The following is a 16,059-nucleotide window of genomic DNA, read 5'->3' on the forward strand; positions in this document are numbered from 1 at the left end:
AAAGCAGCTATCAAATCCTCCCTCATTCTTCTCTTCTGCAGACTAAATAATCTCAGTTCCCTCAGCCTCTCCTCATAAATCATGTGTTCCAGCCCCCTAATCATTTTTGTTGCCCTCTGCTGGACTCTTTTTTTCCAATTTTTCCACATCCTTCCTGTAGTTTGGGGCCCAAAACTGGAGACAGTACTCCAGATGAGGCCTCACCAATGTCTAATAGGAGGGAACAATCACGTCCCTCGATCTGCTGGCAGTGCCCCTACTTATACAGCCCAAATTGCCATTAGCCTTCTTGGCAACAAGGGTACACTGTCAACTCACATCCAGCCTCTCGTCACTGTAACCCCTAGGTTCTTGGGTGAACTCTTGGGTGAATGCCGTCTGGTCCCAGTGACTTGTTACTGTTAAGTTTATCAACTAATTCCAAAACCACCTCTAGTGATACTTCAATCTGTGACAATTCCTCAGACTTGTCACCTACAAAGGATAGCTCAGGTTTGGGAATCTCCTTAACAACATCAGCCATGAAGTCCAAAGGAAAGAATTTATTTAGTTTCTCCACAATGACTTTATTGTCTTTAAGTACTCCTTTTGTATCTCGATCGTCCAGGGGCCCCACTGGTTGTTTAGCAGGCTTTCTGCTTCTGATAATACTAAAAAAAACCATTTTGTTATTACCTTTTGAGTTTTTGGCTAGCTGTTCTTCAAACTCCTTTTTGCTTTTCTTATTACATTTTTACACTTAATTTGGCAGTGTTTATGCTCCTTTCTATTTACCTCACTAGGATTTGACTTCCACTTTTTAAAAGATGCCTTTTTATCTCTCACTGCTTCTTTTACATTGTTGTTAAGCCATGGTGGCTCTTTTAGTTCTTTTACTGTTTTTTAATTTGGGGTATACATTCAAGTTGGGCCTCTATTGTGATGTCTTTGAAAAGTGTCCATGCAGCTTACAGTGATTAGTGTGAAATCCCTGCACCTTTTAATTTCTGTTTAAGTAATCTCCTCATTTTTGCATAGTTCCCTTTCTGAAATTAAATGCCACAGTGTTGGGCTGTTCAGGTGTTCTTCCCACCACAGAAATGTTAAATGTTACTCTATTACTTCACTATTTCCAAGCGGTCCTGTTATAGTTACCTCTTGGACCCGCTCCTGCACTCCACTCACGACTAAATTGAGAATTGCCTCTCCCCTTGTGGGTTCCTGTACCAGCTGCTCCAAGAAGCAGTCATTTAAAGTATTAACAAATTTTGTCTCTGCATTTCATCCTGAGGTGACATGTATCCAGTCAATATGGGGATAATTGATATCTCCCACTATTATTGAGTTCCTTTTTTTGATAGCCTCTCTAATCTCCCTTAGCATTTCATTGTCATTATCACTGTCCTGGTCAGGTCGATAATAGATCCCTACTGTTATATTCTTATTAGAGCATGGAATTACTATCCATAGAGATTTTATGGAACATGTGGATTCATTTGAGATTTTTTGCTTCATTTGATTCTACATTTTATAAAGCAGTGAGCAAGCGACCTGGGAGCCTTACAAGAGACCTTTTGCATAAAGCGTATTCTAGTTACATTATATTCACCCTCATTAACATTATTCCATAAAACACATGGATTGCAACGTCACAATTACATTTACAGTTACTCTAAATGTTAACATCTATTGATCTCTGAATTAACAGAATATAGCCACAGATGGGAACCATTTGGTTACATTGTCAGCCTCTAACAATATATATGTAAACTAAAAAATATACAATCATTATCTACTAATATGTCTCTAAAGGTTGAATCTGGGTTAGTTAATCTGCTAGTGGTTCACTCCTCCTTGCTTAGTGTCACACCTCCATTGTCTACCATCCTGGTTTCAGTCTGTTCACTTGCCAGACAGAGACAGCATGAATACCAAGGTGCCAATCTCTGCCAGTGTCCTATCTTTCTTGCCTGATGGACAAATATGAAGCATTTTCATGCCAGAGTCCCTTTCCTCTCATGTACACCCAACACAACCATGAGTGCATCCTTCATATGCTGGGGAGCCCACATGGGTGACCACACAACCCAACGTGCATGGACACCAGGAGGCCAGGATGCATATCAGTCTCTTGGAACTAACAGCAGTCAGTAAGCCTGCAGTAAGCCAGCAGTCAGTAAGCCTGCAAGCCTGGATTTCTCTCTCATATCATTCTGACATGTCCAGATAACATCAGAGAACATAATGGCTGTCTTCTACATAAACAAACGAGGACTGAAATCTCTCCCTCTCTGTGTAGAGATGATTCAGTTATGGAACTAGTGTATCTGGAACCACATCACACACTTGGGAACATACCTCTCAGGTGCATAAAACTCACTAGTGGATAATCTCTCAGTAGGCACTTATTTACTGACCATTAATAAGAGATGCACAACTCAGTGCTAAATGAAATCTTCACTCATTGGAAACACTATTTTGGGACTTGTTCGTCTCAGTGATGAACCAGATGTTCAACATCTACTGCTCCACAGCAGCACTAAATCAGGACTCCAAGAGAGATGCTCTTCTGCTGTCCTGCTACGCTTTTTCTCCCCTCCACTGGTATTCCCAGTCCTGCAGAAGATTTGTCATGACACTCATTGCACCCAAATGGCCTTGACCGTTCTGGTTTATGGACTTCCTACAAATGTCAGCCTGTTCTCCTGTAGGCATCCAACCCTTCCCCGATCTACTAACTTAGTAGAATAGTGGATCAGACATCCCAACCCTGACTGTTTCACCTCATGGCTTGGTATTTGGATGGGTTCAGACTTAGAGCATTCATGTTCGAGGGCCATTCAAACTATTCTCAATCACAGCAGAAAAGACTTCCCCAGAAAATGCCACCTAGCTAAATGGAGGCATTTCTCCACCTGGACACAACAAAATCACTTATACCCAGAGAAAGCTCCTGGCTCTCGCCAACCTTGGTTATACTGCAGGGTGACCCCAACACACACCCTAGTCTCAGATCTTCCACCAGGAATGCATGTCCTGTACTGTCCAGCCCTCTCCTAAACACTACAAATATATTAAGTCCATTGTTCCTTTAAGAGAGTAATATGCCAGTTTCTTATCTTAAATAGTTACCAACACACTTCAGTCTAAAAACACTGGATTAGATAAAAGTGTAAAAAAAAAAAAAGTTTAATAACTACAAAGTGATTTTGAGTACAAATAATAAGACATAAAAGTCAGAAATAGTTACAAGAAAAATAGAGATAAAATGCTTACTAGTGCCTAACTTTACAAACTATATGAGATTCAAGCAAAGTTTCTCACCACATGCTGCAGCAGATTGCTGACCAAACTCTCAGGTAAGGACCTCTACCCCAGAGTCCAATGGCTGTTTACTCTTGTCTTCTCGGGTGAGGAGAATGAGGTGGGTAGGGAGAAAGAGAGGGGTATCTTGGCGTGTTTGTCCATCCTTTTTATAGTTTCAGTTCCCTTCTTGAAAAACGTTTTCAGCTGAGAACCAGGAGACAGAGAGTCTATGTAGAAGGATATTCCCTTGCTGTTTTTTCCACATGTTTGAACTTCTTTTGTTTTCCCTTCCTGCTTGATGAGTCTGTTTACTGCTTAAATGCAAATTAAAGCAAGCACATGTTCCTTTGTTTAAGACAGACCTGTTTACCGACTTCTGCTTGGGCAGGGCTGTAGGGTTTGGAGCATGTGTTAATAACATCATACAGGGGAATTTTATAACTTCACATAGTGTTATCACACATTTTATCTGACAATACTCACAAGCCAATTATGAGTTTTCAAATGATATATACTTAGTATAATGATTATTAGAATGGTGTGTAGGGTGTGAACATGGGTGTATTCCATCACAGACTCATCAACTTATTTTTCCTTGAAATGTTCACTCTACTTTGTATGTATATTTATATTCTTTCATTCTGTTTTTTGTCTCTCTCCCCTTCTTCTGTATATTTTCTCTAACACTAATTCTGAGAATTTATACTGTCTGTTTTTCAACTTGCTGTTCAGAGTGGCAAATTAATTTTCCTAACATCCTTGAGAAGGAGGTAGTATTCTCATTTTACAAATGGGGAAACTGAGGCATTTTCCAATGTCAGATTGTGTATTCAAGTAACAAGATAGAAAAAAAGTTGGTGTCAGAACCATGTTCACAGCTGCTGATTCCTAGGCCCGTATTCAGACCACAATTTTTTTTTCTGTCGATGCTTTTCCTCGTTTGTGTCTCTCCTTAATCCATGTTCATTCAATCTTCTCTATACTATTCTCCATATTGTTCCATTTTTCCCATTCAGAAATTATCTTCAGTCCAGTAGGATTTTACTCTTTCTGCAGAACTCTGGGGACAAAAGAGTGTCTCTTGTGTCTCCTGCACAATAGATGTGTGGTCTTTCTGGATCCTCTCACCCCACTTGCTGCAAGGCACCCCATTCTGACTAATCAGTGTTGTCAACTCTTGTGATATTTTTTTGAAAGACTCATGATACGTGACATTTTTTCTTAAAGCCCCAGCTCCTTGAGTCAAGTCATTATGTGAAAATATCACCTTAAGTAAGTTTTTAGCCCTCATGATTGAGAAATAAAGCTTGAATCTGTGACCAGAGTGTACTGTGAAGGCTCAGAGACTAGAAGGTAAATAAAAAGAACCCAAAACTTCTTTTTAAGCCAATCTCATGATTTTTTTTTAAAGTCCTCACTGTCACGCTGTCTGGAGTGGCTCACGGCTGAGTGTCTACCTCAGGGCAGACGTCCCAAACAGGTGGTGTGTTTTATAATTAGATTTCACCAAGCCAATGACAAATATGAACTCCTGGACCACTGTAACAATTTTACCATGGAGAGACAGTCTCTTTAGACTCTCCAGTCCATCTTGCCACCCAGACAAACTGGACTTTGTGATAAAATGGTTACTTACATCAAAAATGACATCACATTTAGATTGTTTTCAGTCCCAAGAAACCAGTCACTTTCCCCAGATCAGTTGGTACGCTAGATCAGTGGTTCACAAGCTGTGGGTCACAACCCCATTTTAATGGGGTTGCCAGGGCGGGCTTAGACTTGCTGGGTCCTGGAGCCTAAGCCAAAGCCTGGACTCCACCACCCAGGAACAAAGCCTGAGCCCCATCACCTGGGGCCAAAACCAAAGGGCTTCAGCCCTGGGCAGCGAGGCTCAGGTTACGGGCCCCTTGCCAGGGCTGAAGCCCTTTGGCTTTGCGCCCTCCTGCCCAGGGTAATGGGGCTTAGAGTTTGCCCCCCCCCACCACCTGGGGTGGTGGGGCTTTGGCTTTGGCTCCACCACCAAAGGCGGCAGGGCTCAGGCAGGCTCAGGCTTCGGTCTTCCATCCTGGGGTCATGTAGTAATTTTTGTTGTCCGAAGGGGGTGACTGTGCAGTGAAGTTTGAGAACCCTTGCACTAGCTCTTACACCAATGAAAACGCTGGTAGCCAGTTCTATAGTAAACTAAGTAAAGGTTTATTAGGTAAGAAAAGGAGATTAGAATTAATGAGAGGTTAAAGAAGGTAAAATATATGCACAAGTTTGTAATTCCAAATGCTGGAAGTTATATAGTAAACTACCAGTTTCTCAAAAGTCTTTTCAAGGTACCCAGATTACCTCTGGGGATCTCCGCTTTGTATCAGGTACACTTCCCTGTAAGAGTCCAATCAGTACAGAGATGCAGGATCTTTCCTTGAATCCATACTTAGAGCTTCTCACTGAAAACAAGCTGACAGTCATTACCCGCATGGGTCTTTCCTTTGATGGTGGAGTGAGGAATGAATTTTGAGTTGACTTCTCGTCATCACATATGATGACCACTTGCTTCAAATTTAGCACTTTTCTGTTAAAGTTCTTTATTTGCATTCCACAAGGCTTCTTTCTTGTTTGATGGGTTATTTAGTTACAGGGGTGTATACAATGTAAATATTTGCTACTGTGTTATAACGGGGATGCAGATAAGTGAAAACAATGCAAGTAACATCCCATTAGTTTTCAGGAAGTTTAAGCACCAAATACACTCTTATACCTTTAACAATCACTTTGATCTATATACTAATACACAAGTGAATTTGCCTGGGGCTGGCCTGAGCTGGCACCTGGTCTGCCATTGTCACACTGACTCATGACTTTTAAAATAGTTGGAATTAGCAATACTGCTAATACAGCAGGGGGTCTTTTATGTCTATAATCTCCACTCTCCTCTTAGCCAATTGGCAAGGACAGCTTCTGTCTTGAAGAAAAGAATATTGTGGTGATACTCACCAACTGTGCTTTATGTTCAGACCTGACAGTGTGAGCAACACTGACCAGGGAAGCAACAAGTTCTTTGGAAGTATGGGGTCCTGGATCCCCAAGTTCACCTTTTGCTTTGTTGGGTCATGCAAGCCTTGTAATTTAATAACTGCAAATATAATAGAACTGACCAGCACCCTTTTAAATAATTTCTATTGTCAATATCTCATGTGGCATTGATCAAACAGTTAAAAAAAAAATTATCATCCCTCCAAAACAGAATTGGTGAACTTTTTGAGAATTAAAACATGGTTGAAAGCAGTATGTATGTACTGGGGGGGGGGGGGGAGTTATACATCGTTTTTCAAAGATTTCTTATTCTTATAATTCTAAATTCTATTTCTACATCATTTTCTCTGCCCATCCCCTCTTTTTATTTTTTTAAACAGATGAAACATGTAAAAGAGAGGCTTGGTGAAAATGTACAAGAAGAGGTGCTTCTGCTGTGTCTTGGTATCACTTCAGGAGTCGGCCGATTGATCTTCGGCAGAGTTGCAGACTATATTCCTGGTGCAAAAAAAGTTTATTTACAGGTACAGCTTCTGCATGATGATTCAGTAGACTGTCAGCTTTGTGCACCTTCTATTATTTTGCTAGTTCATATTTTTCGCAATAAGATCTGAGCTGGTGATTAGAGCTTTGCAAAACCATTCATTTGCATTTTAAATGTACAGTATATGTGCAATGAAAGTCACAAATGTGGTGCACGTTTGCTGCTACGAACAAATGTAAATTTTTGCTGCAGGAAAATTACATACTTTCCCTATTGGGAAATGCAATTTTCATGAGAAATTTCAGGGAAAAACTGCTTCTTTTTCTGTGTAATAGCAAGACTTTTGTGCATTCCAAACTGACTTTCAATTTCATTTGGAAAAATGGGAAGCAAAGTGACTGATTTTTGCCTTCCTGAAACCCATATTGTTCACTAGTTTCACCAGCATTTTTTTGAGTACAACTCTAGTGATGACACATGAAGTCGTGTCCCCCTCATAATAACTTGTGTGATTGCATGCAACCTTACTTTTTTGAGGCAAATGTCACTGTTTTTGGTATATTGTCTTCCTGCTGTATGCATTACTTTTCCTCTGAGTTAGAGAGCATTTCAAAGCAGGCAGCTTGTCTGCCCTGCCAACTAGAAGAGGGCACTATACTTACAGGAAAATGCATTTGTCTAGATACATAATAGAAAATTACCTAGAAAATGTTACGTGATTCCTTTTTATTTAAAACAGCTTTTAATGTCACATGCACATGTAATGTAAATGTATCTTGACAAATGATGATCTTGGGAAAACATGCAAGACTCAGGTTTTTTAGCACAGTATATTCTTCCTGGTAGGGACAGGTGTAATTCATAGAGACATGAATGATTTTTTTTAAAGACAAAAATGGCCGAGAACTTAAAAATTGGATGGTAACAGACCACGAATCCCAATGATGATTGAACCTGGAGATATTCTAAACAAGAAGATCTCCCAGCCATGCTTGTAGGTGTTTCTCCATCACTTCACACTCTGTGCTGACATTTTAGGCTTCAGAATGATATTCCTGGAATCCTTTTATATAGATTAAACCATTCAGACCCTTGAGAGTTTGGTTTGCAAGGGAGTTTATAAACTACACCCTACAATTTGGTCTGCAGGAACTGGAAGTGAACAAAATTCCTTTTAAGTTTTTTAAATTCAAACCTTTAGGCAGAATGTATATGCAGTTACCAATACCAGGGTCCTCCAGGACTAAGTGCATGAGTCTCTAAAGCATAGAACTCCTTTTTACCTTTGTTTTTGAAGGAGAAGGGTCTTGTGATCTACCTTACTCTTTCCTTCTAGAGGCAGGTGGCCATAGATCCCATGCTGTTTGGAGGTTTTAAGTGGCTGCTTCCTTCCCAGTAGCGTGCTCAGGGGGCAGAAGTTATGGGAACGGATGTCTTTGTGAGCCCTTTGATGAAGGTTTCTGAGGGAACAGGATGTGCTAAGGACCTCTGCTTTTAATAGCGAGAAAACTCTTCTGTTGCCAGCTGGTTCTGTTGAGCTGAAGTTCAGAGACATGCTGTAATCTATTTAGCATAGTAGCTAGAGAACTGTCTTGGGGTTCCCTAACAACTACATGCTAGAAAATACACCCTATAATACCTAGGGTACGGATGCTAGAGAAGGGTTTCCTAGTGATACTGCACTAAAAAGTCAACTAGTCTCATTTGGCAGTAAGTTATGTTTTCCCTGTTCCTTAATGTCCTGTTCCCATGCTAATAAGACCTTGTGAGTGTTAGATATGTACCTTAAAGACCCTGATGGAGGAAGTGGCTGTTTGTCATCCCCCAAAACCCCAAGGAAGTGGAAAAAGGAGCCACTTGGCCCATGCAGAAAGGACAAGGAAGTGCATTTCTGCCCCTCAAGCCTACAAAGACACCTAAATTTGGGGAGAGAGTGGAGGCTCACAGGTTTCCCAGCTGTGCAAACAAGAGAATAGATGTGGATAATCATGGTAATTGAGATTTCTTTGGCTACAAAAAGACAGGCAGTATTTTACAACAGTATTATCCACAATGTGTTCAGTGTGCTGGTATCTAACATCTTCAGCAAATCTAGTTATGAATTAAATGGTTGACTAATGCAACTAGATATCTACTTTCCACTAAGATTCTACCATCTTGTAGTCAAATGATTTACAAGGATTCTCCTTTGCAAATTTTTAGCTATCTGCTACATTTTCTTTATCCTTCTTTAGGAAATCGGTTTGTTTTGTAGAAGTTTGCTTCCTAAACAAGTAGTTTGGTTCCATGACAATGCCACCTGAGTCTTTTAGCCTATCAGGGTTAGTGTTTTATTTTCGCTTCTGCTTTAACTACAGCAAGCAAAATGAACTTGAGTATAACCCTAACTATAAGATCAACCAGTGTGCGTTTATGGTTTTGTTTTTTTATTTTGTTTTATTTAGGTGTAGGTGGGGGGGGGAACATGGAACTTGAGGTCTATTCTGGGTAGTGGGAGACAAAAAGAAGAGAGAGAAAGCTTTCTGAATCTATCTTTCCTCCATGGGCTAGTTATTTGCCCTTGGCTCTATGTAAAATGCATTTCCACATTATGACAATTAACCGTAATTGTGATCAAGGGATTCTTATCAAGTTTTGTGTTTCTCAGCCTTTTACTGTTTAACTATTAAATGTCACAGATAAGATGGATTCATCTTTGTCTATACTTGAATGATTGGTTAATCTGAACTTTGTCTAAAGTGGTCACCATCACTTTGTCTAAAATGGTCACTGTTTTTTCCTCATCCAATGGAAGTTGCTTTGGAACACAATTAGAGGCTTATTGACAATGTTTTTATGTAACCACAGAGATTTTGCTTTTATAGGAGCAAAATTGGACTGCTTTTAGAAGAGCAATATTGGACTACATCAGCAGTCCTCTGCTGACACTTGGCCATGATTCTATCTCCTACAGTGGTGAGCTAGTACTAGAATTTGTCTTTGATAGCCAGACCTGTTTTTGCCACTGTTTTAGTTAAACCTGCTGAAAAACAAGTCTAATTGAAGCAGTGGCAAAAATTAATCTGGCCAGCAATGTCTTGTCTGCACTTTGGCTCCCAAGAGTTCTGCAGAAATGGCCTTAGAACAAGTGGGAATTCTTTTGTAAATTTCCCTAGTGTAAACACTGCCTGGGACATAACAGGATTGGGAAATCCTGCCCCCTGAAAAACTCTTTCCTCTGTTCTGGCATTCCTATGAAAAGTACTGATTTCTGCAGATAATTCGCAACACTGTGATTCCCTGAATATGCTACAACATGTTACAATGCCTGAAAGAGGTTTATTCTCCTGGTGGAATTATGCACCACTGCGCAATGCAGAATTTGCACAGGAATTAATGTTCTGTGCAGAATTTCCTCTCTCTCCCACAAAAATGGGTTGCAGAGCTGTTAGCTGCTGCTAGGGCTGCTGGACCTGGCAGAGCCCAGCTCCCCAGCTTGCAAATAGAAGACACTGCCAGGATAAGGAGGAGGAGCTGGATAGTTCCCAGCAGCTGCAGATTTTTAAAACAAATGTTGGTGTACATGGAAACTGAGTTATCCATCATTACTGCGGGGTAAGTAGAAGAAACTTTGGCAGGAAGCAAGGAACTGTGTTGTGATTTTGGGGGTGGGGGGCAGGAGGAATTATGCAATAAATATAGGCAGCCAATTTAATTGCTCATAGTTGTTATGAAGCCTGCATTTACTTCCTGTTTTAGAACTCTCATTGATTTGATGTGATTTACTTTTTTGACATTGTCTAGGTGATATCATTCTTCTTAATTGGCCTGATGTCCATGATGATTCCACTGTGCAATTCCTTGGGAGGTCTCATTGCTGTCTGCCTCTTCATGGGTCTGTTTGATGGCTGCTTTATTTGTATCATGGCTCCCATTGCCTTTGAGCTAGTTGGTGCACAGGATGTCTCCCAGGCCATAGGATTCCTGTTAGGACTCATGTCAATACCTATGATAGTTGGTCCACCCATTGCAGGTAAATGTTGGGACAGTCTGTAGTCTGTATCTAACATAGATTTATTTACATTAAATTTGATTTTTCAAGTGATGAGATACAAGCTTTTAAGATGAGACAAATGCTGAAGGTTAGTTGTGTGCCATTTTGTTGGCTCTAAAATGTACGGTAGGTTATCTTCTTTCCCTGGATTATTGATTTAACTTTAGTTTCCTAGTTTACTTTTGTCCTTGAATTCTTATTTGTCCTTGGTATCTTCAAACACATAGGTATAACAGTTTACCCTCCCAAAAGGAAACACAGGCTTTCAGATTGGATTTAATGATCCAGTATTTTCCCCATTTCTGAGTGTACAAACCATAACCTGTAATCCTCCCATCATATGTGCAACCAACTTAGACTGCTACTACACTGCACACCATTGGCAGCAGCATGTAGGTATGTATAACTACCTGATGCAGTGAAAGACAGGCTCCATCCACATTGTGATGTGTAGCTATATGTGTCAGTGAAAGGCTTTGTTGGGGGGAAGCCATGGGGAAAGGTTTTGCAGTAGGGAACTGCCAGAATATTTCCCTGCTGCCTCCCGCTGCCAGAACCTTTCCCTTCTGCTGGAGTCTTTCATTGTGACGGGGAAAGGCTCCGGCCAGGGGCGGCTCTAGCCATTTCGCTGCCCCAAGCACGGCGGTATGTCACAGGGGATGTACCTGCGGAAGGTCCACCAGAGCTGCCTGCCGCGCGACCGGCAGAGCGCCTCCCGCGGCATGCCACCCCAAGCATGCGCTTGGCGTGCTGAGGCCTGGAGCCGTCCCTGGCTCCGGCAATGGGCAGGCAGTGGGTAACTACCCTGCTAAAAATATCGTCGTAGACAGGAGGAGGCACTGCTTGGGTGAATAGGATACATAGTCAAAGAGTTCAGGCATGGCTTTATTGTACCCACCTAAGCTGTGCCTCACAATCTACACTGCTGTTTATACTTGTGCTAGAGGGTCAACTGACATGGGCCAGCTGCAGGTGTTTTACTGCAGTGTAGACATACCCAAAGAGTCCAGTTCCTGGGTAGTAGAATGGTTGGCATAACACACATCCTTGCAGATGGGGTTTTAAAGTTTGTGTGTGGTATAAAAAGGGTAATGTTGTTTTAGACCTATACAACCTAAAGGAACACAAGTTCCAAGAAAAATAAAATGTTTTATATTGCTATTTTTTATATAGTCTTTAGCATTCATGCATTTTTCTTGCACTCAATCTGATTGGGGCCTTTGTATGCTACCATAAAATAAATATTTAATAATAATAATTAAAAGGGATGACTAGTAGGATGTAATTTAATTGAGAACTATTGTAGGATAATAAATATTTAAACTAGACTAAATTAAAATTTTGCTCAAATTACTTTAATCAAACTATCATTGATATTTAGGGCATGTCTACACTTACCTCTGGAGTGATTGATCCAGTGGGGCTCGATTTATCGCGTCTAGTGAAGACACGATAAATCAACTGCTGAGCTCTCTCTCATCAACTCCGGTATTCCACCGGAGTGAGAAGCTTAAGCAGAGTCAACAGGGAGTGTCAGCAGTTGACCTACTGCGGTGTCTTCACTGCAGTAAGTAGCTCTAAGTCCGTCAACTTCAGTTACGCTATTTTTGTAGCTGAAGTTGCGTGACTTAGGCCAGGTCTACACTGCGACTTTAAATCGGTTTAATGGCCGATATACCGATTTAACGCTGTATCCGTTCACATGACGTCGTCATTAATATCGATTTTACCGCCTCCTTAAATCGATTCAGGAACTCCAACGAGAGGAGTAGCGCTAAATTCGATAGTGATAACTCGGATTAGGGTTCGTGTGGAACGGAAATCGACGTTATTGGCCTCCGGGCGGTATCCCAGAGTGCACCACTGACCGCTCTGGACAGCAATCTGAACTCGGATGCAGCGGGCAGGTAAACAGGAAAAGCCCCGCGAACTTTTGAATTACATTTCCTGCTTGTCCAGCGTGGAGCTCTGATCAGCATGGCTGGCGATGCAGTCTCAAATCCAAAAAGAGCTCCAGCATGGACCGTACGGGAGATACTAGGTCTGATCGCTGTATGGGGAGACAAATCTGTTGTATCCTGCTCCGTTACAGAACACGAAATGCCAAAGCGTTTGAATAAAAAACTGCAGGATACACAGCGCTGCGTGACAAGCGTAACGGAAGCCAGAGACTCAAATGGACGCTCATGAAGGGGAGGGAGGGGGTACTGAGGACTCCCGCAATCCCACAGTCCACAGCAGTCTCTGAAAATTATTTCCATTCTTGGCTGAGCTCCAAATGTCTGTAGGTTCAAACAGTGTCTGGCGTGGTTCAGGGAACAGCTCCTCAGTTGATTCCCCCCCCCCACCAAGTGAAAAAAAAGGGAAGATTGCTGTGCTATGGCGTTTGCTCAATGCACTACTACGAAAAAGGCGCCAAAGGGTTGTCCTGCTGCCTTCACAAAGGGAGGGGTGAGGCTGTACCCAGCACCACTCGGGGCAATGTTTTCTGCCCATCAGGCACTGTGCTCTCAACACGGAAGTGGGAACTATGGGATAGCTGAGGAACAGCTACCCACAGTGCACCGCTCCTTAAATCGATGGTAAGCCTTGGACCAGGGACGCAAGCAATCGATTTTGTGATTGCACTGTGGACGCGCAAACCCGATTTTATAACATCGGTTTTGTAATATCGGTTTAAACTACTTCGAATTAATCGTGCAGTGTAGACGTAGCCTTAGACTGACTTAGCTCACCGCCCTCCCACCCCCTGTGTAGACCAGGCCTTATGTGGCCCACTAACATCATTCTATTATTACATATGTTTTTTAAATCTTTGCCTGGGTTAATAATTTTAGTTTACATTTATGACAGAAATGATATTAATTGTAGTGCATGATACCTCATTCTAAGGCCAAAAGAAGGCAATTATGATTTTATACTTGGACATATTTTTCAAGATTAAAATGTTAGTACATTTTACTGAACAAAAACTAATAAACAAAATGTTTGTTATACCTTTTAATATTCACTCTTATAATTTCAGCATTTATTTGTTTCTTTGTGAAAGTAAAGATTATGACTTTTAGGGTGAAGGTTTTCTCCCTAGAGAGAGGTCAACTTATTTTAATCTTTCTATTTCTAAATTATGGCCCATTAAGAGAGTAAAGCAGGACAACAAACTTCAGTGTTTTTCCTGTGATACACAATATGAACATGACAATCTTTGGGAAGGGGTTTGTAGCTCAGAAGGCACATGGTTCCCGGTTTAGCATAGGAGCAAATAGATAGCCCAGAAGAAAAAAATTATCCTGTTACTTAAGGCACTGAGCTGCAGGAGACCTAGAATCTTGTCCTGTGATCTGTCGCAGATATCCTATATGATGTTGGGCAAGTCACTCAAACTAGAATTTGGAGAATTTCTAGTGGGCTCCCACAGCAATTGATTCTGAGCCAAAGGTTGTTTAATATTTTTATATCTGGAAGAAAACATAAAATCACTGTTGATAGTTTGCAGATGAGCTGCCAAATGACAGAGGCAGTGGTACAGACTGATCTGGATTGCTTGGTAAATTGAGTGCAATCAAATGCATATTAATCTAGCCAAATGCAAACAATATATCTAGGAACAAAGAATTTAGGCAATATTTACATAATTGGAGGAGTATACCTTAGAAAGCATTGACCATGACAAGGATCATGGGGTCATTGCTGAAAACTAGCTGATTGTGAGCTCCAAATGTGATGCTCTGCTAACCTGATCTTTGGATGCAACAGTATGGAGATACTGAGTGGCAGTAGGAATGGGACATTAACTCTTTATGTGGCATTGGTTATACCACTGCTGAAATAATGTATCCAGGTCTGGTGTGAACACTTTAATAGGATGTTGACTAGTTGGAGAGGATTCACAAAAGAGCCACAAGCGTGATTTGTCATCTGGAAAGCACACTTTAGAAAGGGAGACTATGAAGGAGTGCAATCTCTTTAGCATACGTAATGTAATGTTTAAGAGCCAGTTTGATCAAAGACTGTTATTACCTGCAGAGGGAGACACTATCTTATTTAATTTATCAGACAAAGACATAACAAGATTCAGTGGCTAGAAGTTTAAATCAAAAGTTCTAAATGGAAATAAGATGTAGGGTTTTAACAGTGAGGGTAATTAATCATTAGAACAGATTTTCAAGGGTAAATTCTTCATCACTTGGAGTCTTTAAATCAAGACTGGATCTTGTTTTAAAATGTATGCCCTAGTTCAGCCACCCATTATTAGACTAGATAAATAAATCATTAGGTGAAACTGTATACCTCTGCTATGCTAGAGGCCAGACAAGATGATCATAAATAGTTCCTTCTAGTCTTAAAGTCTCTGAATCTATGAATAAGCATGCTTTGAATAAAATCGCAGCAGCTACATTACATATTAGTGATAATTCTTTATTTCCCCAGGTATACTGCGTGACTACCTAGGTACCTATGATGTAGCATTTTACCTGGCTGGAGTTCCCCCCATAATTGGAGGAATTATATTATCTTTCATCCCATGGGTTCACGAAAAGAAGAAGCCAAAAGAGAAAAAAAAAGCTGTTGATGAAGAAACAACTAAGAAAATGCTGGAAAATGAAAGCACTTCAGCCTCAGGCACAGCAGAAAAGCCCAGTAAAGAATCTGAATCTAATATCTGATGCTTTTATCTTTTCACTGGACTAAATTCATGTTTACAGGAGCTAGATAAGAATTCTGGCTTTGAGTTGAAAATAGCATATTATTTTTTATGGAACGTGTGCTCAGATTGCAGAACAAAACTTCTAAGAGCAAAGAATCTTTTGTACCATTGAGTAGCTTTCTTAGGAGTCTCTGAGTCTAGTTTTAATCCATATTTTTATGGCATTTGAGGTTTTATAGTATCAGTGTGCACCTGCTAGTGATTCTGCGTTTAAGGAGATTATTGTTCTAATCTATCAGAGCATGCTTCTGGAAGTGTGAAAGCTGTTTAATTTGATTCATTGACCCTTCCAGGCGTCAATAATTTTAGTCGTTCTAGTAGAGGCAAATTCTTGTGGTGTTTTCCTGGAATTTCTAGTACCTCTTATGACTGACATTTTTGTTTTAGTTTCTTATGCCATTTTAACACTTTTTAACATTCTATATTATGAATGAATAGTTATCTTTTTTTGATCCTCTAAACTCTAATCCTTGCTGAAATTATCTTGTTTTGGGAGCTAAATTATTTAACCGATCCTCAGTTTTACTT

At 40.6% G+C, this 16,059-nt stretch overlaps 1 protein-coding gene across 2 annotated transcripts in view; it reads left to right on the forward strand.

Annotated features, from left to right (window-relative positions):
• Window positions 1-16,059, forward strand: part of SLC16A10 (solute carrier family 16 member 10) — a 183,231-nt gene that overhangs the window by 155,961 nt on the left and 11,211 nt on the right. For both annotated transcript variants that reach the window (XM_032762482.2, XM_032762476.2), the window contains exons 4-6: window positions 6,687-6,830; window positions 10,574-10,802; window positions 15,255-15,464. In XM_032762482.2, coding sequence (XP_032618373.1) covers window positions 6,687-6,830; window positions 10,574-10,802; window positions 15,255-15,464 — 583 coding nt within the window. The remainder of the gene's footprint in view (window positions 1-6,686; window positions 6,831-10,573; window positions 10,803-15,254; window positions 15,465-16,059) is intronic.

Source organism: Chelonoidis abingdonii, chromosome 3 (genome assembly GCF_003597395.2).
Source record: "Chelonoidis abingdonii isolate Lonesome George chromosome 3, CheloAbing_2.0, whole genome shotgun sequence".
NCBI lineage: Eukaryota > Metazoa > Chordata > Testudines > Testudinidae > Chelonoidis > Chelonoidis abingdonii.